Source organism: Galeopterus variegatus, unplaced genomic scaffold (genome assembly GCF_000696425.1).
Source record: "Galeopterus variegatus unplaced genomic scaffold, G_variegatus-3.0.2 Scaffold4769, whole genome shotgun sequence".
NCBI lineage: Eukaryota > Metazoa > Chordata > Mammalia > Dermoptera > Cynocephalidae > Galeopterus > Galeopterus variegatus.
Genome location: NW_007730880.1, coordinates 209,224 through 235,632, shown reverse-complemented (window position 1 = coordinate 235,632; position 26,409 = coordinate 209,224). Strand labels below are relative to the sequence as shown.

General features: G+C 37.4%; 1 protein-coding gene across 1 annotated transcript; it reads left to right on the top strand.

Moving 5' to 3' along the window:
- On the top strand, window positions 1-25,341 carry LOC103603733 (intermediate filament tail domain-containing protein 1-like). The gene is given in 7 exon segments (XM_008588309.1): window positions 1-190; window positions 747-866; window positions 6,585-6,802; window positions 7,304-7,419; window positions 7,422-7,475; window positions 20,949-21,011; window positions 25,260-25,341. Coding segments are annotated over 6 exon segments (654 nt in total). The 5' UTR covers window positions 1-85; the 3' UTR covers window positions 20,990-21,011; window positions 25,260-25,341.
- The last annotated feature ends 1,068 nt before the right edge of the window (window positions 25,342-26,409 follow it).

Below are 26,409 nucleotides of genomic sequence, written 5' to 3'. Positions count from 1 at the left end.
TAGTTCTCTTGGAGACATTAAAATAGCTGAAGTGAATGTCAAGGGCTTGTACATAAAGCTCATTAACTCTTCCCTTGACAAAGAAATGGAGATTGGAAATCATATTCTCCAGCAAAATGTGAAAGGACAAACAGTTGCATTGTATCGATTCCTTCCAGATATCATAATGCAGGCCAACTCCACAGTAACCGTGAGTAGAAGACATAAATACTATGAGCCAGAATTGCAGAGGAAAAACTCATTGACCCCATCAGCCTGTAGCTCAGCACCAGTGGTCTCATCATTACACGATCTGTACATCAAATGCGATTTTTTATTGTTGGGTGATTGTGCCACTTTGTCCATCTTCTGGATGTAAATTAATACTGATAACTAAATTTCCAGAGCTTTCTTCAATTTGGTGTACAATACCTTTTGTTTGTATGATTTAACTGTTAATGAAATTCCTAAATTCCTAAAACTAAGCACACATAATCCCTAAAAGACAAGCAAAGAGATTGTTTGCTTAGAGAGCAGGTCATTTGTTGATGCTGGAGGGTTCTCCCTCTTTCTCGTGCTTTCCTTTTAATCATGTACAGTAGCTATTTGATGTTACGTAGCTTGACATTATATATTATATATTATACAGTCATTATATTTTAAAACCTCAGCCATTCAGAAAGATTATGTTGCAATAATCCTCTGACACTTACAAACTTATGTTGACCTCCAATGGCATTTGTCATTAACAAACTATTTCATTACAGGTATGGTCAGCAGCATCTGAAGCAAAGCATCAGCCACCATCAGATTTTCTCTGGAAGGAACAAAACAGGTTTAGAACAAGTCCAGATTGTACAACAATCCTGTGCAAGCCTAATGGTGAAGTTAGTGTCTGGTTCTCAACAATAGTTTTAATAGAACATACAGCCCTCCTTATGTTTCTGCTATCTTCTTAGCTCACACAATTATTTTTCTATTCTTAAAAGCTTGGATAGAATCATCACTAAATACTGTAACACACCAGGCAAATCAACAGCACCCCCTTCCCAATGTCAAAGTGCCAGAGAACTACTTACAACTGGACAAAAATTACTTTGATACCCCATATTTCTAAGAAGATAGCTAAGATTTCAGAGTCAAGGGTGGATTTTATTTGTCATATTTAGACTGAAGAGCGAGCTTACGTACTGGCCTTTTCTGTTCTATTCAGTTCTCAAACATTTATTGAAATTCTTTGCTATTCTTAGGGCTGTACTAAGTATTGGGTATATAACACAAATTGAGATGTAGTACCTACTCTCAAGGGACTAATATTCTAATAAAAGAGCTTATAGTCTTAATTTGAAACGACTGTACTTTATTTACTATAAAATTAAGTGTATTAGTAATAGCTTTGTGTAATTCACTCCCAATATCTGACAATTTTGTATTTTCACTCTACCTTTTCTTACTTTAATATTAGCATAAATATGTACCCATGTGCACACAGTAAGGTTTAAAGGTATCTCTTTTTACAATGACAAAATTATTTATTCCTTTTTCAAAACCATTCTTTAGAATTTTCTTAAAAATCAGTCTTTTTTCTTACCCGCAGTCTAACTTACTGTATCATATAATCAGTAACCCACACAACATGTTGATCAAATCAATCTCTCTGAGTTTCTTTCTTGCTACATTATACCTGTTTCTTAGGCTGACTTTCTGTTTAGGATAGACTTGGCTAATTTACTGAGAGCTATTTAATATCTTTCTGTGAGAACTATTGTTATTAGATGTAATTTAGCAGCCTTCACTCACTTAGCTTTAGATATCTTTGTGGGCTCAAACTAAATTTTGTAATATTTCTGATAATTTTCACTGATAAGGAAAATAAGGCTATGTGATTTTATTAGAATAAAGCAGCCTCATAAGAAATCATTAGCAAAACCTGGATTAGGATTAAGGCATTCTCATCTCAGAACTTTCATCATGTTTATCCACTCTGTAAACAGGTGTGTGATTTCTACTTTGCATGTGCACTGTTCCAGGCACTGAGTGTTTAACCAGATCAGGTCCCTGGGCCCCTGGAATGCTCGTTTTAGTAAACTGTCATTCCCTGCAACTGCATTGGACTTTGTCCTTAGACTGTTCCTGTTCCTATTACCCAGCAGTTCTGAACTACTTTGCACGTATAGAATCAGACCATTTCTGTGGGATGATGTAAGCACAAATAATTGTGTTTGCTAGTGAAAGACTGACCCTGATCAATTGCTTCATATGAAAAATATTTATATATATTCAGTATCTGTCAGGCATGGAGCTGGGTGCTGGAAAAAAAGAACATAAATATTGCATAAATATTTCTGTCCTCAGGAAACTCAAAGTGTACTAGTAGAAATTGATATGTAACCATAAATAATTGCAATACAGTAAAACAAGACTTTAATAGAAGCATGTGAACAGAGCATGGTGTCCTAGGTCAGAGGTATCAACTCTATAGAGGAGAACATCAGGTAAAGAGAAGAGAGGCACTTGTTCTGAGTCTGTAGATGGAAGGAAGTTTGCCCAGCTGACCTGAACCACAATTATCTTGCCCCTTTCTGCCTCCCTAACTCACCTCTCCCCATGCTTCTCTGTGCTCTCTGCTCTAACCACGTGGGCCTTCTTTTACTACTTTTACTGTACTCAACTGCTCCTTCCAGCCACAGGGCCTTTGCACATGCCCTTGCCTCTCCATTGAGTCTTTCCTCCCTTTTTACTTTTTAAATCCTACCTGTCCTTCAGACTTCAGCTGAAGCCTTTTGTTTTTTCCTAAGTAACATTCCATTGGATTATCCCACTCCATGGTAAAGCAATAAGCATTATTTAACTTAACTAGAAAATATTTCCATTACATAGGCTGATATGTGACTTTAAGTCAACTTGACACTCTAATGTAAGCACAGAGTTCTTTTTTCTTTTTAACAAATTCATTTCCATTCTTGCCTTAGTGAATCTGGACCTCACTTTCTGCAATTGTCAGGTAGATTTTCCTTAAAAAGACAGGTTGCTGCATTCCCACTGACATGCTAAAACACAGACAGACCCAAGGTTTCACCATGACCCTGGAATTTCTTTCTATTTATATAATTTGTATATAGAAAATAATTCATATCTTATGGAAGAAAGTCACAAGGCTTTCAATCTTCTGCCTAAAACAATAGCCAGTTACACAGATCAGAATAGATCCTATTTCTGGACTTGAATACTTTTTTTAAAAAAATGAGGCAAAGAGAAATCACATTGTGGGTCATTAAAAAAAAGCAAACCTAAAATAAAATGACTTAGACAGCTTTTTGCATCATCTTGTAATTTATGTAGCAATGATTAATATTCAAAATAGCTACAAATCTTACCGTGTAATATAAAGGTGGATTTTAGTTTTGCTCTGTCATGAGTTAACAATGTAATCATTATTCTATTTTCTCATCTATAAAATAAGAGATTGTACAATGTAATCCCTAAGATTCTGAGTCTATGGATTTTTTAAACAGGGCTAGATTTTTTCAACAGTCACATTGTTGTCCTAAAGGACTTGTAGCCTCTATATTACATGCCCCCCAAAATAGACGTCATATTTATTCAGTGCCTGGTACTTTCCCAGTACATTGTTTTGCATTTGAGATCCAGGTATGGAACTGACCACTCCTGTACAGTAGGTGCTCACTGAAGGGTTCCTTACATATGCATTATCTAACTCACTTCTCAGTAATGTTTAAGTATTCACAGAGGAAGAAAATGGGGCATGGAGAGCGAAGTGGCTTGTTCAAAGTCACATGATTGGTAAAATAACAAAACTAAATTTTCTATTTTATCAGAAAGTGTACAAAGTTCATATTACCAACATTCTAGAGGTGAGATTAAACTTTATCACATTATCATCATTGTTATCAAATATTTTTAAGTCACTACAATAGAGGGAGAAATAAAATATTGCTCCGGTCTAGGAAAGGCATACAATCTAATTAAGGGAGATCACACTAAAAAGATCATGAACATATTTTCGATGTAAATGGTTATGTTCTAAAAAAGGAGGATCCCTCACTGATGATTTGCAGGAAAGGTGTTATTTATGTTCTAAAAAAGGAGGATCCCTAACTGATGATTTGCAGGAAAGGTGGGTTTTTCTTGCCTGTTACCCGTGAAAATGAACTTTTAAAAAAGATTTCATCTTTCACTTTGTCTGCTGTAGGCCGAGCCTAGCAGAAGTTGCCCTGGGTTGTCTTTACGTCTATTTAATTTGTCAAGCCAAGCAGGGGGCTTTCCATGGTTACAGCTTAAAAGCCCAAACTTCTAATTTTATAAACTGAAAACAGATCACGAGAATGAGTAGAATGTTAAGGCACACTTTGGTGCTTAATTTTCTCATGTTGACAAAAGATATAACTGTGCCTGTGATTATATCTTCCTGAATAATTTTTGCATATATATGTTGTGTACATGTCACATATTCAGGAAACCAAAGTAAATCCAGCTTCAGTCTCACGGGTCCCCCTAATAATCGCACCTGGGATTCTAGCCTGGAGAGCAGGTTTTCTTCTCCATGTCTCTAGTTCTACTGTCCATTCTCCCATCTCAAATAAGATACAAATTTATATGGATTTATACAGACTTCAATGTTAAAAAGTTTTACTTTTTAGTATTACAATTACTTTTTGCACAGTTCTTTATAGTTATTAAATTTAGTAGCTTAACTTAACTTCACAACATCCTTATAAAGCAATTCCCCACCACCGCCCTCCCTATTTTACATATGAGGACATCATCCAAAACAATAAGGGACTAACCTGTCTGAGATTTTGCAGCTTGCAGTTTTCGGAACTGAAAACTCGGGCCAGGATCTCTTATTACATCCTCATCATGTGGTTCTCTAATCCACTTACCTAAGTGACACTATACAGTTTGATTTTTAAATTATATTGTACCTTATCTTACACCATATACAAAAATCAACACAGAATTGGTAAAATACCTAAATGTAAGACCTGAAACCATAAAACTCCTAGAAGAGAACATAGGGGAAAAGCTCCTTGACACTGACCTTGGCAATGATTTTTTGGATATCGCTCCAAAAGTCCAGGCTACAAAAATGAAAATAGATAAATGGAACTACATCAAACTAAAAAGCTTCTGCACAGCAAGGGGAACAATCAACAAATTGAAACAGCAATCTACAAACTGGGAAAAAAATATTTAGGGTTAATACCCAAAATTTATAATAATAAGGGTTAATATCCAATCTAATAAGGGGTTAATATCAGAATTTATAAAGAAACCTTACAACTCGATAGCAGAAAACAAATAACCCAATTAGGAATGGGCAAAGCACCCAAACAGACATTTCTCCAGAGAAGATATAAAAATTGCCAAAGATATATGAAAAGATGCTCAACATTACTAATCATCAGGGAAATGCAAATTAAAACCACTATGAGATATCGCCCCACACCCATTAGGATAGCTATTATCAAAAAGACAAGAAATGGGCCAGCCCGTGGCTCACTCGGGAGAGTGCGGTGCTGATAACACCAAGGCCCCGGGTTCGGATCCCATATAGGGATGGCTGGTTCGCTCACTGGCTGAGCGTGGTGCTGACAACACCAAGTCAAGGGTTAAGATCCCCTTACCGGTCATCTTTAAAAAAAAAAAAAAAAAAAAAAAGACAAGAAATAACAAATGTTGGTGAGAGTGTGGAGAAAAGGGAACCCTAGCACACTGTTGGTGGGAAGGTAGGTAGATTGGTTCAACCATTATGAAAAACAGAATTGAGTTTTCCTAAAGAAATTAAAAATAGAACTAGCACATGATCCAGTAATTTATCTTCTGGGTGTATGTCCAAAGGAGATGAAATCACCATCTCCTAAAGATATCTATACTCTCATGTTCATTGCAGCATTATTCACAAGAGCCAAGATACAGAAACAATCTACGTGTCCATCAGTGGATGAATAATAAAATGTGGTACACACACACACACACACACACACACACACACACACACACGCACACACATGCACACACAGAAGAATATTACCAAGCCTTGAAAAAAGAAGGGAATCCTGCCATTTGCCACAACATGGATGGACCTTGAGGACATTATGCTAAATGAAATAAGCCAGGCACAGAAAAATAGCACAGTCTCACTTATATGTGTAATCTAAAAAAAATGTCAAATATACAGAGATAGAGATTAAAGCTATGGTTACCAAGGGCAGGGAGGGAGGAAGAAATGGAGAGAGAGTTAAAGGTAAAATTATACAAAGTAGCAGATAATTAGGATAAGCAAGTCTAGAGATAGAATGTACAACATGAAGACTATAGTTAATAAAATTGTATTGTATTGAGGATTTTTTTTAGATGTTAGCTACTCTTGTCCCAAATAAAAAGCACTATGAGATGATGTTAATTTGCTTTACTATAGTAGCCATTTTACTGTCTGTATTCCATAACAGCATGTCATAAACCTCAAATATGCACAATAAAATTTATGTGAACAAATAAATTTCATTGCAGCAAGTCTATGACGTTTAAAAAAATCTATCTAACCCCAATAATATTTGACATTAATGAATCCTTTTCATTAGGCTGTTGCCTGGTACACTCCTATTCACTGGAAGCAAGCATGGGAGAAATTAGAGACTGACATAGAATTTGACAGATCCTCAGTAGTAACTCCAACATTCCAAAGGCACATGTTTCAGAGGACAACATCTGCAACTTCAATAACTAAAGAAAAGCAAGATCAACCTAAGAAAGATACCTCAAAATTTCAGATGGAGCAACCTAAAGTCTTTCTCACGAGGTAAAAGTTGTTTTGTTTGTCTTATTGAGTCCTTCCCACACTTTAGTAACTGCGCATGTGGGAATGACTGGGTGACAGATATGTGATGAATAAATAACTCAGTAGTGGTTAAAAACCTATTTTGAATAAGACCCATAGGAGACTCCCCCTCCCTGGAGAGACATTTCTCTTGCCATTGGTACTGCTACTAGAGGCGAGCCTGCTGCAGAGAGGTGAAGAGGTGGACGTACCTCCATGTCTTTATCAGCGCTTAGGTGGGGAGAGAGGTGCATCATCTGGGAATTCCATCTTGGATCAAGAGCTGGCTGTGGACAGAGGCTCAGATTTGTTATTCACTTGTGGGGAGATGTTTCTGATGTTATAATAAAAGTTCTGCCCACAAGGCTAGAAAAGCCATTTTCTCTTGGTCTTGAAACATGTTTCACTTTAATTGCACCTTCAACACTGATGCTACTGTATAAAATGCCTTTTGAGTTCATTTTGGGCTTTTTTCTTTTACAGAGAAAAGGAAATCCCACCAACCCTTTTCCCCATTCATAGCCCCTGGTGCCAGAGTCCTTGTGTCCCTGCACATCCCTACTGTTCTCTGATTGAACCATACAACACATGCCTCGCTGGAAGCAGCTGGGTGGACAGCCCAGGTCTCAGTCATCCAGGCCTGTTCTGGCCCCAGGTAAGTCAAAAGGATACTTAATCCAGTGGAGAGTAAAGAAAGTGTGTGGGGGAGTGCACACATGTGCATCTGCATACTTGTGTGCACATGTGCACATATGTGCTAAGAATTAGTGCAAAGAGGTTGAGTAGTAAAATTTGCTAAGTATCAAAATTACTCATATCCTCAAGAATAGATGGCTCTTAAAGCAAGTATTGTAAACCATTCACTTACATTTGCTCTAGTGCAGTGTTTTCCCATTCTGGATAAATATCTGTTGAATAAATTAATGAATCAGAAGAACAGCATGACCAGGAGAAGTATGTATAATTCTTGAAGTTCGGTGGAAACTACATTTTGTTTTCTTCACCAGGCAGGAAAAACTGGCCCTATAAGTTATATTGTACTAAAAAATAACCATCTTTTCCAAATCTTCACCAGGCAGGAAAAACTGGCCCTATAAGTTATATTGTACTAAAAAATAACCATCTTTTCCAAATGCACTCTAATATTAATCCTGAATTATTCTTTTACAACCAGAAGTTTCTGAAGTCTTCTAAATAAAGCTTTTAGATTTGGTGTTATTAACCCAGGATCTGTAAATGAATTTCAGGAAGTTTATGAACCTGATAAATTTGGTGCAAAATTGTGTGCCTATGTCATTTCTTCTGGGAAGAGAGTCCACGAGGTTTATCAGAAGACATCAAATGTTTAAAAAGAAATGGATTAGAAGAAGACAATGTCCAGATGGAACCAGATCCTAAACTGTGGAGAAAGCCTGTTTAATACAGCACCTATATCCTAATGAAGTTATAATGATTCACCAACTTTTATTTAGCAGAGGGATGCTTTAAAACAAACAAACAAAAATTAAGCAGAATTCCAGTATATGAAATGCATAAAAGCAGATCCGCCCAGGGTGAAGAAGAGGTCCCAATTTCCACTGCTCACTACCCCCTCAATCTCCCTTCCCTCCTTGCTTTGATCTTTAAGACCCCTCTGTGTAATCACAGGATTCTCCATAAAACAGCATAAAAATCACTGTCACTGTAGCTTGAATATCCCCCCAAAACTCATACTGAAGTTTGATCACCATTGTAAGTGTTAAGAGGATGGGAAATCCGACTACAGTTCTGGAAAGGTGGGGCCTTTGGGAGGTGATCGGATTGTGAAGGCTCTGCTCTTATGAGTGGATTAATCCATCCAAGGAGTAATGTGTTAACGGATAAAGGGGTGATCACAGGAGTGGCACCGGTAGCTTTTTAAGGAGAGCAAGTGAGCACATTAAATTGCTCTCAGACCTCTTGCCATGTGACACCCTGCACCACACTGGGGCTCTGCAGAGAGTCCCCACCAAGAAGGCCCTCACCAGATGCGCCCCTTGACCTTGTACTTCCCTGTCTCCATAACTGTGAAACATAAAGTTTGTTTCTTTATAAATTACCCACTTGCAGGTATTCTAAGTGACAGAAAATGGACTAATACAACTGGTAGTATGCTAACACATCCTTGGGAAACAGCACCTCAAAGATAAGACCTTTTAGAAGTGGAATAATGGGAATTTTGTAAATTACTGAATATATTCGATTTTCATAAAATGTAGTAAGATATATATCTAAGCCTGAGTTTTCTCATCTGTAAAGTAAAATTTGGGTCTCAAATTTAAAACTCTCTTTTAGCAATAAATTCTCTGTGTGTGTGATAAATGATGTATACGTACATCATATACATCTTTAGTATTTTATGACATATTTGAAGCTCTCAAGAAGTACAAATTCATGCTTTTCTCCAATTAATGAGAGCCTACACTATTTTACTCATCTTGAGAAACTTAATTTGCAAAGAAATTTGATTTCAAATGTTCATTAAGCATCTATCTCTAGTGATGGCAACTCACCTTGATTATTCAATAATCGTTGCTATTCAACACAAAAAATTTTACTATATGTACATATTCTGTAATAGTAATTGAAAGAGACTGTTGCATTGATACCTTTAGGGCCTCTGCTCATCATTACATAACTTTAAAATTTTCTATTTATTAAATTTTCAATATGAACAGATATATATCAGCTTAAAAGTTTTGCTTTCTATTGCGTAGGTATGCCCAACAAGTGTCTCATTTTCAAAATGTTCAAAATGAAACTATTGCGTAGGTATGCCCAACAAATGTCTCATTTTCAAAATGTTCAAAATGAAACTCATCACCATTTTTCTTTCAAAGTTTCTTATACCACTGTTTTTCCATATTTAAGTGAATGCCATCCGGAAACCCCAGGTCACCTAATAGTCTTCCTCTATCCCTTTTCCTTTCTCAACTTTCACCTTAATCAGTCACAAAGTTTTGTTTGTTTATCCTAAACATCTCTTCTCTCACTTAAATCTTTATTTTTTCCCATTATCTTCATAATGAAGCCCAAACACGTGAAATTATTTAAGGATCTTTGCAGCTGGCCTGCCTATCCCATCACACATTCACTGTTTTGCACTCTGTGCTTAAGACATCTTAAGTTCTTTCAGTTCCTCAAATGTGCCTTGACTCCCCCAGCCCTTCAAATATTCTCTCACCCTTCCTCTTCACATGGATAATTCTTATTCATCCTTAAAGTTTCCACTTCTATGTCACTGCCTCCAAAGAATCTACCTCTGGTTCCCACCAAATAAGTTTTGTGCTCCTGATATATGTCCTCAGTAATATCTTATACTTCCTTTTCCCCTATCAAGCAAAGTGTTTATTGCACTTTATTGTGAACTCTCTTTATGAATGCTGCTGGCCAAATGTGTCCCCCAAAAGTTCGTATACTAGAAACTTGACCCCTGTCATAACAGTGTTAAGAGGGTTGGGCCGGCCCAGTGGCGCACTGCTACAGTGCGCCGCTTGGGAGTGCGGCAGCACTCCCGCCGAGGGTTTGGATCCCACATACAGACCGGTTCCCGCTCACTGGCTGGGCGAGGTGTGGGCAACGACACCGAGGGTTGCGATCCCGTTGCCAGTTCCGGTCCAGTACGGGTGTGACACTGAGGGTTGCGATCCATTGCCGGACACAAAAAAAGACAAAAAGGAAAAAAAAAAAAAACAGTGTTAAGAGGGGGGGAAATCCAATTATGGTATGTTAAAGGAGGGGACTTTGAGAGATGATTGGATCATGAAGACCCTCTAGGATTAACCTATTCATGGAGTAATGGGTTGATGGTTTAATGGGTTGTCATGGGTGTGGACTGGTGGCTTTATAAGGAGAGCACATGAAAGAGCTCAAGCTCTTGCCATTGTCATCATGTGACAACCGGCATTGCCAGGGACTCTCCACAGAGCCTCCACCAAGAAGGCCCTCACCAGCTATGCTCTCTCAACCTTGGACTTCCCAGCCCTTGAAACTTTACTAAATAAATTTCATTTTCTTTACACATTACCCAGTTTTAAGTACTCTGTCATAAGCAACAGGAAACAGACTAATACACTGGACTATAAGAACTAAAAGGTTAGAAGTAGCTTTTATTTATTTTTTAAAATTTTTAAAATTTTTAAACTGATTATTATTATTTATTTTTACGTTCTAAGATGTTATGGAGCAGTTGGGAGGAGCGGGAGAGGGAAAGGGGGAGAGGGATAGAGCGGGAGGAAGAGAAAGGAGGGGGGCATTGTTGAGGCCCATGACACCTCCTCATTCTGGCAGGGAAGCCCAGGGGGCTTCTGGCAGCAGCTCAGTCATGGCTCAGCTAGATGTGGACTTCAGGGAGTCATGGCTGCGGCCCTCGGTCCCCACTGCCCTGGCTCAGGAGCCTGGTGTGCTTCAAGCAGCAGCCTGGTGTTCACTGCTGGGTTGGATGCAGAGGTTGGGGGAGTGTGGCTGAAGCCCTCGTCCTCCCATCACCCTGGCTAGGGATCCTGGGGTGCTGCCAGCAGTTGCTTGGTGGTCGTCACTGGGCTGGATGCAGATGTCGGGAAGGGTGTAGCTGAGGCCCTAGGCCTCCACCTACCCTGGCTTGGGAGCCCAAGGGGCTTCCGGTCCTTTTAGGTTTTGTAGGTCTTCTTTGGTGATGTTAGACCTTTGCTGGTTAATATCAGAACTTTGTCTGTTCTGTGGGTTTTTTGTTTTTTCTTTCAGTTCTGTGTTGGATTATTTGCTATTCCCACCACTTAAACTCTGCACTGGAACTAATTTATTGTCCTTTGGTTACTTCTAAAATGGAGGAACTTCCTGTGGGAAAAGCACTTGAGCCCTGTGGTTGAGATAAATTGCTGCTTTGCTACTGATTCCCTGGGGAAGGCTTTTTGTGCACCTCAGGTTTTAATGGTTGACCTTATAAGAACTTCTGGGTCTTGTGAGGTCTGGTACACCTGGATTGTGTGGAAACTCTGGTCTGGGTCTGGGTCTTTTCAGTAAACTGCACGACCTGCAGTTCTATATTCCTGACCAGTCTCCACTGAGTGGTTCTCTGCTGATTGAGGGGCAGATCAGCTGTCCATGTTGTGCCCCAGTGTTCCCCCCATAGGCCTGTCTCCCCCACTGCCTGCACTCCAGACACTTCCCATGGGATGGACCATGTGCTGGTCCCTTGCAGTGACTTGCCGGCCTCTGAGGGGCTCCTTTTTTCAGTTGTCTTTGGCTCCTCAATCCTATGTGGGTCCACAGGAACCCTATTAATGGTCTTTCTGGCCTGGGAGCCACCAAGGCCCTCTTCTCCCTTGCAGCCTCCAAGCAACTTTGTATGATGGGCACAGCTACAGCTTTTGCCAGCTCTTGCTCCATGTGCTCACCAGGACCAGACTTGAAGTGGTTGGGGCTTGAAATGGTTGGAGCAGTCCCTTCTTTCTCTCATCATGACCTGCCTTCATGAACTCTGTAGGTCTCTCCTCCTCTTCCCCTGAGCTCTAGCAGCCCCAGCTTGGGAGTTTATTGCCTCTTAATAGTTGTGAATTGGTTGACTTTGTGGTTGATTCTGCCATCTTGATCAAAAGCCAGAAGTAGCTTTTATTCTGCTTACTTTTTTGTCAACTGCACCAAGCCCTGTACATAACACCAAACAGTTGTTTAATACAGGTTTGCTGAAGGACAGACAGAAAGAGACACTGGAGGTTTTTTAAGCAGGCATTTCATAGTTAAATCAGTATTTAATGACAATTTTGGAAACAATGTGGAAAATTAAGTGAAGCGCAAAAATATTCCAAAATCTAGGAAGGAAAGCAGGAAGGAAGGAAATGATAAGGAAGATAAAACAAAGGAGGTTAGAAAGAGATATTGGGAACAAGTAGGTCTAGTCGAGTTGTAATTTGAGTCCCATAAAGACAGAATGGCGAGATGTGGGCAGAAGCAATATTTAGAGAAATAATGAAAAAACTTCTCAAAAATTGATGAAAGACATCAAGCCACAGAATCAAGAACAATAAATCCCAAGCAGCATAAATACAAAGGAAACCACACCTATATACATAATAATGAAACCTCAGAAAACCAAATAATGGAAGTCAGAAGATAAATGATATCTTCAATGTGCTAAAAGAACTACTAACCCAGAGCTGTATATTTAGCAAAAATATACTCCAAAAAGTGAAGGTGAAATAAAGACATTTTCTAGAAAAAAAAAAAAAAAAGAGTGAATTCGTCAACAGCAAACCCACACTAAGAAAATACTAATGGAAATACTTCAAGTAGAAATAAAATTATCCTAGATGGATGCACAGAGAAGTAGGGAGAAGTGAAAAAGAAAATGGACAGAGTCAAAACAAGGATAAACACAAATCAATATTTACTATACAAAGCAATAGTAATATTATCTTGTAGAGTTTAACATTTACATAAAATTTAAAAACATGACAACTGTGGTTTTCTAGTGGGGGCTATTATAACAAAGTACCACAAACTTAGTATCTTAAAATAGCAGGAATTTATTCTCTCATAGTACTGGAGCCAAAAGTCTGAAATCAAGGTGTTCATAGGGCCATTCTCTCTCTGAAGGCTCTAGAAGATTATCTTTTCTTGCCTCTTCTAGCTTCCTGTGGTTGCCAGCATTCCTTGAAATCCTTTGGCTAATAGATGCACTGCTCTAATTCCTACCTCTGTCTTCACATGGCCTCAACTCCTGTGCATCTGTGTCTAAATTTTCCTCTTTTTTATGAGGAAAGACACCAGTCATTGGATTAGGGTCCATACTAATCAACTATAACCTCATCTTAACCTAATTATATCTGCAAAGGCCCATTTCCAAATACAGTCACATTCACAGGTTCCAAGGGTTAAGATTTTAACACATCTTTTTTTTTGGGGGGGGGGACACATTTAAATCCATAACAACAGCAATAGCACAAAAGTTGGGAGGGAACTGAATGGAGTTAAAGTACTCTAAATACCCTATTTTGTTCAATAAGTTGTAAAAGTAGCAATTATATTATTAGACTTTACTAAATCAGGATGCATGTTGTGATCTAGAATACACACTAAAAGAATAGTATAGAATGTCATGTTTATGACATATGTCATATTTTCATTATCATTTAGTTCAAAATGTATCATTCCCAATGTGATATTTTCTTTGATACATAGGCTATTTGGGGATAATATATCACAAGCAAATTGGCTTTATTTCAAGAATGCAAGGTTGGCTTGTGCTTTAAAAATTAATCCATTAAGTTTCCCACCTTAACAGATGAAGAGGAAATTATATAATGATCTTAAGAAATATAGAAAAAGCATTTACTAAAATTCAGTAACCATGCATTATGGGAAAGGCTTAGGAATTTAGGACCAGAAAAGGTTTTCTTAATCTGACAAAAGGATTTTTTTAATCTGACAAACTATGCTTCAGGATTAACAGTGAAGTATTAGACATTTTCCCCTTAAGATCCAACACAAGACAAGAATTCTCTTTATGATGAGTTCTATTCAACATTGTACTAGAAGTTTTAGTGCAATAGGGCAAGAAAAATAAATATACACATATCCCACTACCCCATAACCCAGCAATTCCATTCCCAGGAACTATATATGCCTAGTAAATATATACATATGTGCACTGAAAGGCACATACAATAATTGCCACTGTATTTGTAATAGTCAAAAACTAAACGCAATCCAATCGTTCATAAAGAATATAATGGATAAATAAATTATGATATATTCATACAATCTCATAAGCAATGGAAAGGAACTAACTACTGCTACATGCGATAATCTCAATGAATCACATAAGCATAATGGTGAGCAAAAGATGTCAGACAGAAAAGAACATATTTTGGATAATGCCATGTATGTAAAATTCAAAACATACAAAACTGACCATGGTATCCAAGGCAAGAATAGTAGTTATCTCTGGGAGAAGGAAGGGGCAATACTTTGAGAACACACAAAAAGTGCATTCTATTTCTGGAATACTGACAATGTACCCATTTCTTGATATGAGTGGTGTTTACAAGTATGTGTTACTGTTTCCATCATGCTGTTCAATCATGATTTGTGAACTTTCCTGCATGTGTGTTACACTTATAAGTTTATTTTTAAAAACTCGATGACCAAAAAAGAAAAACTAGAAAGGTTAGAAAGCATGATTACAGTAATGAGCACTGACAGCTTAACCTTGACAAGGAAGGAGGAAAAAAATCCAAAAAAATAACATTGATGAATTCAAAATGAATATTAATAACATGAAGCTTATTTAGTGTAGGAGAAAAATAGTCTTACCATAAATAAGCCTAAGCCTGTCATTATATTACAATGTGTTGGGAATTAATTTTCATATAGTTTGTCATAGCTCAGTCATTTCCAGGAATAAATACTTCATGGCAGAGATGGCTGAATGCAGCTCCTAAACCACTGTTCCTTCAAACACAAGATTCACAGGTCCATAGAAACGTAGACACATGGCCACCAAGAATAAAGCCTGTTTTTGTCAGCCTCTGCTGCAGCTAGCAGGAGTAAATGCCACATTCTGTACAACGAAATGTGAGCAGAAACCGTGTATGCCGCATCTAGATCATGCCCTTGGAGCATGTGCTCCCCTGTGTCTACTATGTGGCATGATAGCAGGGGCTGGCTCGCCATCTTTCAACTCAGAGATGAAGCCATGTGTTGAGGACAGACCTCAGTGCCCTGTATTGGCCCACCTCCAGACTACTAAATGTGAGAGAAATAATCTTGTTTAAGCCATTGTTAAGTCGGATCATTGTGTCTGAGCCAGATGGCCCACACAGAATTGCTACCACTTAAGATTTAGTTTCACCTAATAAATAGGCTACTGGCTAAAAAGAAAACAATAATCACAGCTAGAACAAACGTTTTTAAGACAATCAAATAAATTTGAATATAGAGCGAGTATTAGTCATTGAATCATTTTTCTTTTCTTAGGTGTGTTGAGATTTAGTTTCACCTAATAAATAGGCTACTGGCTAAAAAGAAAACAATAATCACAGCTAGAACAAATGTTTTTAAGACAATCAGATAAATTTGAATATAGAGCGAGTATTAGTCATTGAATCATTTTTCTTTTCTTAGGTGTGTTGTGTTGTGGTTATATTGGTTGTTCTTGGGAGATTCCTATTAAAATCTTTACTTACTTTCTGTTGGTTACACCTAGATAAATAATGCAAATACGGCAAAACATTAATGATTGAATCTGGGTGATAATAAATGATGCAAATACGGCAAAATATTAATGATTGAATCTGGGTGATAGGTATACAGATTAGGTATACAATCTTTGGATATTTTTAATGAACAATATATTTATATTTTTTCACAATAAAAATTTTTTAGAATGAAATAAACAGGAAAGACATTTTTGATAGAATGTAGTATGCACCTGACGCTGTTAGAGCTCAAAGGCAAGGCCCTGAGAGCCGCATGAAGGAGTCACTCTAAGAAAGGCTGAAGACCCTTTAACAAAGCAGATGTGTTTGCTTTGTGCTGCTATTATTCTTCCTCCTCCTAGAGAGAATGTTCTTTCTTCTTGCCAAGATTAGCTTCCAGACTGTGGACAACTTTGTCATTTTTTTTCTGTAACTCAAGTTAAATGGCAGAAACTAGTCTGAAAATAGTTATCTTGCAACATTGTTTTAAGCTAACATTGTGGGCATGTTCACTGTTAAATGCACCTTGCCTACCATCTGTGATCCATATTGTGCACTGCAGAGGGATTCATTTTAATTGTGGACTCTACAACTGCTACTGTCTTCGATGCAGATATTATTACAGTAATAATAATAATAATGTCTCTTTGTTTCTGAAGGTTGCAAAGCCACACTATAAAAGCCAAACTGTTAGAAAATGAATGAAACTAAAACATAAGTTCATAACATCGTGCAGGAATGAAATATTTAAAATATCATCAATGTAAACTATATTAAGATCACATTTACGGAATTTTACCTAACCTGGACTGTAGGAAATTACTCATTATAGTTCAATAGATCTGGCTTATCTGTCCTAGGATCAAAGTATTTTTCTCATAAAAAATTGCTTCTAGTACAGGTTTAAGATAAATTTTCTTTATGTAGTCTTCAGATTAGTATCATTCTGTTTTTTGATATTCTCCTGTGCTGCATAGTTTAACCTTATCATATTAGGAATTTGGAATGTCTACTATCACATTTCTATTATTGAAAAAAGCATTAGTCAATATTATATACATGTAATATTATATACAAATATATGAGTATATGGCAATATTAATCAATAAAACTAGAAATTATATAAATCAATATACAGAAATTTTTAAACAACAACAAAAAAGTCTGACTACTCTGTGGAATAAAAAAGCCTAATTATTTGGACCACTTACACTCAGATTGAGTAGAAAATAATAACTTGAAGGAATGCTGAAAAATGCCAGAGGATTCTGTCCACGTTTTGTTATCAAATAATAGTATTGAAAAATTAGGAAGGATAAATAATGCAAATACGGCAAAACATTAATGATTGAATCTGGGTGATAGGTGTACAGATTTGGTTGTATTATCTTTGGATATTTTTAATGAACAATATATTTATATTTTTTCACAATAAAAATTTTTTTGAATGAAATAAACAGGAAAGACATTTTTGATAGAATGTAGTATGCACCTGACGCTGTTAGAGCTCAAAGGCAAGGCCCTGAGAGCCGCATGAAGGAGTCACTCTAAGAAAGGCTGAAGACCCTTTAACAAAGCAGATGTGTTTGCTTTGTGCTGCTATTATTCTTTAACAAAGCAGATGTGTTTGCATTGTGCTGCCATTATTCTTCCTCCTCCTAGAGAGAATGTTCTTTCTTCTTGCCAAGATTACCTTCCAGACTGTGGACAACTTTGTCATTTTTTTTCTGTAACTCAAGTTAAATGGCAGAAACTAGTCTGAAAATAGTTATCTTGCAACATGGTTTTAAGCTGACATTGTGGGCATGTTCACTGTTAAATGCACCTTGCCTACCATCTGTGATCCATATTGTGCACTGCAGAAGGATTCATTTTAATTGTGGACTCTACAACCGCTACTGTCTTCTATGCAGATATTATTACAGTAATAATAATAATGTCTCTTTGTTTCTGAAGGTTGCAAAGCCACACTATAAAAGCCAAACTGTTAGGGCCGGCCCGGTGGTGCACTGCTACAGTGTGCCGCTTGGGAAGCGCGGCGGCGCTCCCGCCGAGGGTTCGGATCCCACATGCAGACCGGCCGCTCACTGGCTGAGCGAGGTGCGGGAGCAACACCGGGGGTTGTGATCCCGTTGCCGGTCCCGGTCCGGTGCGGGCACGACACTGAGGGTTGCGATCTGTTGCCGGTCACGAAAAAAGACAAAAAGGAAAAAAAAAAAAAAAAAAGCCAAACTGTTAGAAAATGAATGAAACTAAAACATAAGTTCATAACATCGTGCAGGAAAGAAATATTTAAAATATCATCAATGTAAACTATATTAAGATCACATTTATGGAATTTTACCTAACCTGGACTGTAGGAAATTACTCATTATAGTTCAATAGATCTGGCTTATCTGTCCTAGGATCAAAGTATTTTTCTCATAAAAAATTGCTTCTAGTACAGGTTTAAGATAAATTTTCTTTATGTAGTCTTCAGATTAGTATCATTCTGTTTTTTGATATTCTCCTGTGCTGCATAGTTTAAACTTATCATATTAGGAATTTGGAATGTCTACTATCACATTTCTATTACTGAAAAAAGCATTAGTCAATATTATATACATGTAATATTATATACAAATATATGAGTATATGGCAATATTAATCAATAAAACTAGAAATTATATAAATCAATATACAGAAATTTTTAAACAATAACAAAAAATCTGACTACTCTGTGAAATAAAAAAGCCTAATTATTTGGACCACTTACACTCAGATTGAGTAGAAAATAATAACTTGAAGGAATGCTGCAAAATGCCAGAGGATTCTGTCCACGTTTTGTTATCAAATAATAGTATTGAAAAATTAGGAAGTTTTGTATAAAGGAAAATTATATTACATCATGTATTTGAGGGTAATTTTTCCCTCCTGTTGCTTACTTTTAGAAAATTTAGATTGTAATATAACCATATTTCTGTAGGACTTTTTGAAAAAAGAATAGACAAGGAAGAACCATTTATGTGTCTTTTTACAGCTGAAATAAAGGTTTCTTTAATGGACAAATAATGAATTCCAAGATATTAGTTATGATAACAGAATACTGAGGTAACATCGTGACTGGTTCCTTATTTTAAAACATTTCAGAATTATAAAGCAAGTGTTTTAAATTGCCCTTTAGTTATGAAAGATGATAACTTCATTTATGGAAATATGTGTCATTAACAATCCATTTCTTTACACAAGTAAAAAATACTATTTCGGGAAGTCAGAGTATTCAGATTAAAGTTACTAGGTGCTAAATGTTTCGTGCTCAAATAACCCAAGAAATTACATCACCCCCTGAAACTGAAACAGATAAACACCACTACTACTGATAGTCCTGTTGTTAAATTTCAAGAATGTATAGATGGGAATTTTCTATAAATGTTTTTATCTCTAAAACACAGTACTTTGTTTCTTGAGGAACAAGCTTTCAGGGTACAATTTGAAACCTTCACCCTCGGATTAGTCAGTCTGGAAAGACATACATAAAATATTTACAAGCTCTGTTTCATGCCAGTGAATTGCTCCAGAAGACGAGAAATGATGGCTAGATTCTTCCTATATTTAAGTCATTGCTTATGGTAAGAAGCCTATTTAAATAGAAGCCTATTTATCTTCTAGGTCCACAACTTACTATTCAGAAAGTTTGCACTGTGATGTGCCAGTCAGCATCCTGATTCTTTAGATTAAGGAACCTATTAGTGGCTGAGAAAATCACTGTGTTAACTAGAAACACCGTGCATTTTTTATTAATCTCCCTTGCAGATCACATTTTCCCATGCAGCTTCCAGATATTGTTTCTTTGTAATCAAGTACTGGCAATTTCACTTGATAATTCTTCTGGGCTTGCATAGAAAAAGAAGTGGGTAGGCATGACTGAGGAGCTTCTCCTGTTTTTTTGTTTTGTTTTGTTTTGTTTTTTCCAGAGGAGCGCGTTGTCTGTACCTAGAATATTATTTTGCTTTCTTGCCTTTTATTTTACAGGAATAAAAATAACATCTATGACTGAGGAGCTTCTCCTGTTTTTTTGTTTTGTTTTGTTTTGTTTTTTCCAGAGGAGCTCGTTTTCTGTACCTAGAATATTATTTTGCTTTCTTGCCTTTTATTTTACAGGAATAAAAATAACATCTCATCTCTGGTCTAAAGGTAATTCGGACTCGAGATCATTCAATTCAGCACTATTTCAGTTTGATACACTAGTTTCATATGTAGAAATTATACTATAATTTAAACAAAGTGACTTTCAATCCTTGCTTAAATACATGAGAGGAGGAAGGCCACCATAACTGTCAGCTCATTCATCACCAGTGTGGAGCTGACGAAAGTGGCAGGCCAGACTGCACCCCCTTCTGTCCACGTCCTTCCTGATGCAGCCCGGTTCCTGTACCTCCATCCCCTAGCTACCTTGTCATTATGGAAGCTGTAGGTGTAGAAGCATTTGAGAAATTTTACAGGCTGGTAAAATTTTGCTGCAAGCCTCTGTTTTTGAAACTGTCTCTTCCAGATGGATATTTTTACTCTCAAAGTTTTGATTAATTATGTCTTGAAATATATGCTTCCTTTTAAAATGACTTATTGAAAACTGGAACCTAAGAATAATCAAATAATACTTTTCAAGTCTCCATTAAATACTACGCTTGGGCTGGCCACTTAGCTCAGTTGGTTAGAGCTCAGTGTTATATTACCAAGGTCAAGGGTTCAGATTCCCATATGCACCAGCCACCAAAAAAAATAAATAAATAAAAACACTGCCCTTAATGCATACATTTTTTTCTTCAAATGAAAAAAATTCCTTTTGTTATTAGCTTACTCAGGATTTGTTTTAATGTGAAAAACCAGTGCTAGGAATATGGGACTAAACTCCAGCCCTTTCTTCTCCCGTCCTTTTTTTTAATTTTTATTTTCAGGGACCAAGAAAAAGAGGACATCTAAGTCACAAAAGAAATAGGCAGTCAACTCTACCTTTAAAAGTAAGTAACAGTATTACAAATTTGCTTTCTCTGCAGAAAAAATAGTAAGACTAAAATAATTCACAGAAATGTCTTCAAGAGCCATCAGAACATGGATTGTTCTTATACATCCTGTAGTCACTAACTTCCTGTTAAATATTGATGTTGGTCTTAGGGCCATCAGTTTTTGTCTTCCTGTTGAATGATAACCTTTCTATTAGCAGAAAACCATGAACTGTTACATCTTTTCTTTTTGCCCATATCCTCATTCTGTCCTTGATGATGGATAAGTAACGAGCCACTGAAATCCAGAGTCACTTCAAATACTCAAGAAACAACTCTCCAACTACACCGATACATTTTAATTCCTATGAGCAACAGGTTATTGACTGTATAACAGGTATCGTTCTGACTAAAGAGACTTCAGATGCTATAATTATGTATTTTTTATCTGGCAATGAAGGGAAGATTAGGAACTCTGGCCTCTGTTATTCAGTTGCTCAAGACTTTGTATCATTTAACCAGTTTCTTCCCACTCTGCCTCATTTTTTTCATGATGATATCAACATCTAAGTAATTGAGAAAGATGTCCACAAACGCAGTTCTCTGTTTTTTAAGTAGTTGCATTGAAACTCTTCCCCAAAATGCTGATGACAAGGTGATCTTCTGGTCAAGGGCTCCTTTTGATCAGTGTCCTTCTCTAGTTTACATCCTTTGCTGCCTAGTCCATGACGGATCTGTTTATGTTTTCTTGCTCTTTTTTCTGACTAGGCTTTCAGTTCATTCCTTGGTTTAAGACAAAACTGCAGCCACCCAAACCCTAACTTGTTAGTATTCTGGACTCTGCTGGCAGAAATGATTTAATTGTACTGCTGCCTACAGCCTGCTGGCCTCTTATGGCCCCTGCAGCAGCCCTTGTGTGCATGCCAACCTTCAGGTTTTCTCTGAGTGCTCAGCTGTCCAGTTTCTTTCAGTTTGTCTCTCCCTAGATCTTCTGTAATCGTTATCTTCTGTTTTTCTGAAGATCACCTACTCTTTTACAGGTTCACTTTCCTCATCCTTATGGGATCACATCCTTGAATTTCCAGCTTCCTAAAAGTGATGGCCATAACCTCCCTTTCAAAGCATTCTTCTTAGACCCTTCTTTTAGGACATTGGGACTATAAAAGGACTTTTCCAACCATTTTGCTTCAGAACAATAGAAACTGAAGTTTGAAGAAGCCAGTTACCAAAATTAATCAGCAATTAACCACAGAGTCAAAACTAAACCCAAGGTGTTTTAACTGTAAAGAGCTGGAGAATACAGCCTTGGCTACCACTGATATAATGTCTGTTCCCAGAGATTTTGAGTTCTGTCTGCACTGGGATGCCTCTCCTCCGGTTGTCACAGCCCTTAGTAATGTGCAATTGAAACGCAGAGGGTGGATCTGAAATCCTCACAGGCATTCCAACTAGCACTTCAAGGATTCAATTACACTTCACTCTCAATAACCGGAAGAGAATTCTTCTGAAGACTGAATCTACATATGAGTTGGAAAGGGGACATCTTATTACATGCAAAAATAAGGATATATTTGTTTGTTTGCTTTCAGTTGGAAAAAAATGTTCTGAATTATCTCATTGGATATTGAATAACATAATTTTGGCAAAGGTCTTTAGCCTTTGTTGATCTTCCTCAGTTGTTATTTTAACTAGGATGGTCACAGATTTGTTCATTGATCCTCTCTGTGGCATATTCTCTGATAGCTTTTATTTGTTTGTTTATTTTTCCCACTCTGTTTTGAAAAGTTCTCGGCCTCCTAAGATGTCTTACTTCTGTCTTCACAGAGCCTCCACCCCTACCTGGTGGCATCTTTAGGAGTGACCATCCATGTGGTCTCAGAATATGTCTGAAGCGTTCACTAGGAGCAGAACTTGACTTACTCATGTTAACTGTCCCTCAGTGCATGACTTATCTATCGCAGTCAGCTCCTGAGTGTAGGGTCTCTGTTCATCGAAAATTGTCCAGAGACGAAGCTATCATTGGTCCAGTTCTTATTGGTATTTATGAGCATTCCTTGACAATTTGTAATGCTGTACACTTGTATAGCCAATCCTGGTCTTCCTGTTATCTCACTTGAGCCTATGAGGTAGGCAGGGCTTTTACCACCTCCAATTTACGGTTGAAGAAACTTTAGTTCAGAGAGATTAAGTGACTTACCTAAAGTCACTTAGATAGTAAGTTAAGAATAGAATCTCAGCCTAAGGCCAACACTCTTCCACACCACTCTGCCAGCTAAGCTTTAAGATTGTCTTTGCCCACCAGCAACTTGTCTGAAAGGAAAACACACCACACATTTTGAAGTAGAACTAGAAGAAACATTTTCATTCACAAAAGGAATTGGCTATCATGAGAATCTTAAGGCTGCTATTTCCAAAGCCGCTAATTTAACAGAGCACCGATTACTGAAAAAAACGCAATCAAATCATAGTTCAACCCAAGGTCTTTGACTACTAATCACATTTCTGTGCAACAACTGATTAAAAACTTGCAGTATACTCAGAGTCATGGCTCTCAAATGCTTTCTTTACTCCGTGTTTTATAAAGAACATGTGGCAGTTCTGTTGTGTGACTAATGGATAGTGTATGTAGGTGATGCCACAGAATGCTGCAGAAACAGAACTTTCCATAAGTTAGAGTTAGAGAAATCTGGAAAGGCCGGGAAATTTTCTTTTGTGGCTGCCACCTGCCATGTGAACTCTCAGACTTGCTAGGAGACACTGAGGATTCTCAGACAGAGAATAAAAAGGAAAGGAGCAGGGATAGAATTGAGGCCCGTGACATCTCACCAGCACTGTCCATAGGAGTATACAATTGCTTAGGACCTGTGGAAAGCCCCAAAATTGCCAACACAGGCTATTAAATTCATTATCAGTGAAAGTCCCCATACAGAGAAGGCATTCCTAGGTACTGTAATTATGTTAGCTACTGCTGATGAAGTTCTGTTGATGGCGTCCCTCCAGGAACTGAGCTATGTGCACACTTCTCTCACTAGTCCAAACTGGGCAGTTCAGACGTGGGCTGTCCTTCCAGCCCTCCAAGGACCCTGCCTTGGGACCCTGACAAGAGCTTTCCATAACAGTTTCTCCTGGGGCCAGTTTTTGTGAGCAAGGAGTTGGTATTTAGCAGCCCAAAGAGAGGGACTAACATTTAACACTCTTCAATGTGAAACCTTGCTAAAGGAGTTTTGGAAGTCTAATGGTTACATTTTCTGGTGTCAGTGTTTTCTGTCTATATTCAGTGGCATATTTCTTCAATCTCTGCACTAATAATATCTTTCTCCTCTCAGCCCTCAAAGTGATCTATCAATTTCCAAAATTCTCCAGTCAGTTGAAATTTCACAAGTATTTGTTTTCTGCAACCTCTATCCTTCAAAGTTTGTTAGCTGCCCTGTTCTCGTTTTTCCGGCTTCACCCTTATGTGTCCTGGTTCAGTTGTATGTGGAAAGTAAAAAGACCTGCAGTCTGGCTCCCCACCATGCTGGTCAGAGACACGGCATAGTTTAAAGAAAACTAAATGCCTGAGCAAACGTTGCCGGCTCCACTCTAGAGAGGAGGCACAGGACACAAACACTACAGGCTGTGAAGCCTCCTGCAGAAGACTCAAGCCAATTGCACATAGAAAAATAAAGCTTTCTTTTTTTCTATCTCACTTTAAGTGTGCTACCTGGTTTCTTTTAAGTCTGGGGCACATCTTAGGTATTTAAAGAAAAAGATCATTAGGTACTATTCACATACCACCTAGAAGGAAGTGAAGGGTGTGGACATTTAGAAATGGGTCATTAAACCGGTTGCCTCAGAACCGTTTTGATCTTCATATCCAAGTCCGGAACTAAACAGTTCTGACCAGTTTCATTAGCATGACCAGCTAATAAAAGACTGACGCCTAAGCTGCTTAGGAGCCAAAAAGCCCTGTCCATCATAAATCACCATTAAAACTGTTGCCTGAACAAGTGCACATGTGAAAGAGTTGAGTTAGGAAGAGAAAAAATGAATAATCCTTTCACCTTTGCAAAAGCTGAGGTGTTACAGAAATTATGCCCTCCCTGCTGTCACTGTCCTACGTCCATGTATGCATTCAAGACCTGCTAATTCCAGGTCTTATTTTAAGATTTATGTGAAAGGAGAGGCTCTGGACATCGCTACTTTATAATGCTGTAACAATTGCAGCACATTTTCAGTCTGAATTACATTTAATCATGCATTGCCATTTTATTTTATTTTGTTCAGGACAATAATATCCAAGTCTAGAGAACACGAAGACACCCAGCATGTTGCAGTCAACCGTCACATAGGAGAGGAAGCCAGCAGCAAGAAGAAAATGATTTCTTTTAGAAAAGATAATTCCTTGGGACTTGACTGTAACAATTTTCCTCAAAGAAAGAAATAAAGTTAGTGGACAAGTCAAAGTATTTGTTTTCTAAGCAGTTAAGAAGAAAAACCTTGGTCAAATGCAAAACCAGCACAGTCTTTATTTTGCTCCCATGAACGGCCACATGTGATTACAGCCTTTTATACCCTGCCCTGCTGTTAAGTCTACAAATTCTGCTATTTCTGCAGAAACATTCTCTGAAAGCCAATATGTCAAGAATTATGAATTTTGTGATCTGTCTGATTCTCTGCACTGGAATCTGTCTCCTCACAGTGCATGTTAATTTAGCTTCCTAGTGACTGGAAATAATGAGAAAAATTCCTATTCAGTATCTAATTAGGAGTTTTAAAGCCTGTCTACACTTATCGCAAATTCAGTCCAAAATAGTCTTACCTTCCAGCTTATGATACTATGTACAAAATCCCATGGATACAAAATGCCAAAGGAACAAAAAATGTTTTAATTAAATAATGTAATGGAGATACCCCCTTTTTAAAAACCATTCTCATGTCTTATTCTATAGCTATCTTATTTTATACCTGTCAACAGTACAAAAGTTGAAAAAATAATGGAATATTCCTATTATTAGTGTTGACCCTGTTTCTAGCCAGAAGGTATGATTGCTTCATATTGAGAAGATATCCTGCCATATATTTTATAGCCCTATTTTAATTTAATTTAAATTGATTTATGTGTATTTATATAGCATGTACAGAAAGACTGGATGTGAGGACAAGGAGAGAAATGAGAGGTTTTTTCCTCAATATCTACTTTTAAAAAAATGAAGAGTAGAATAATCCAAAAATCTATCAATGGTGAGCATGAATAGAAATTCACTGAGTTTTGTTGGTTTATACATCCAAACACCAAGAGCTAAAAATGCCTTGATTTTTAAAAATATGCCAAAAGAGTCAAATACATGCTTGTACACCATTCATAGAACATTACTTGCAAGAGCCGAAAGGTGGAAACAACTCAAGTGCCCGTCAACAGATGCATGGCTTTTTA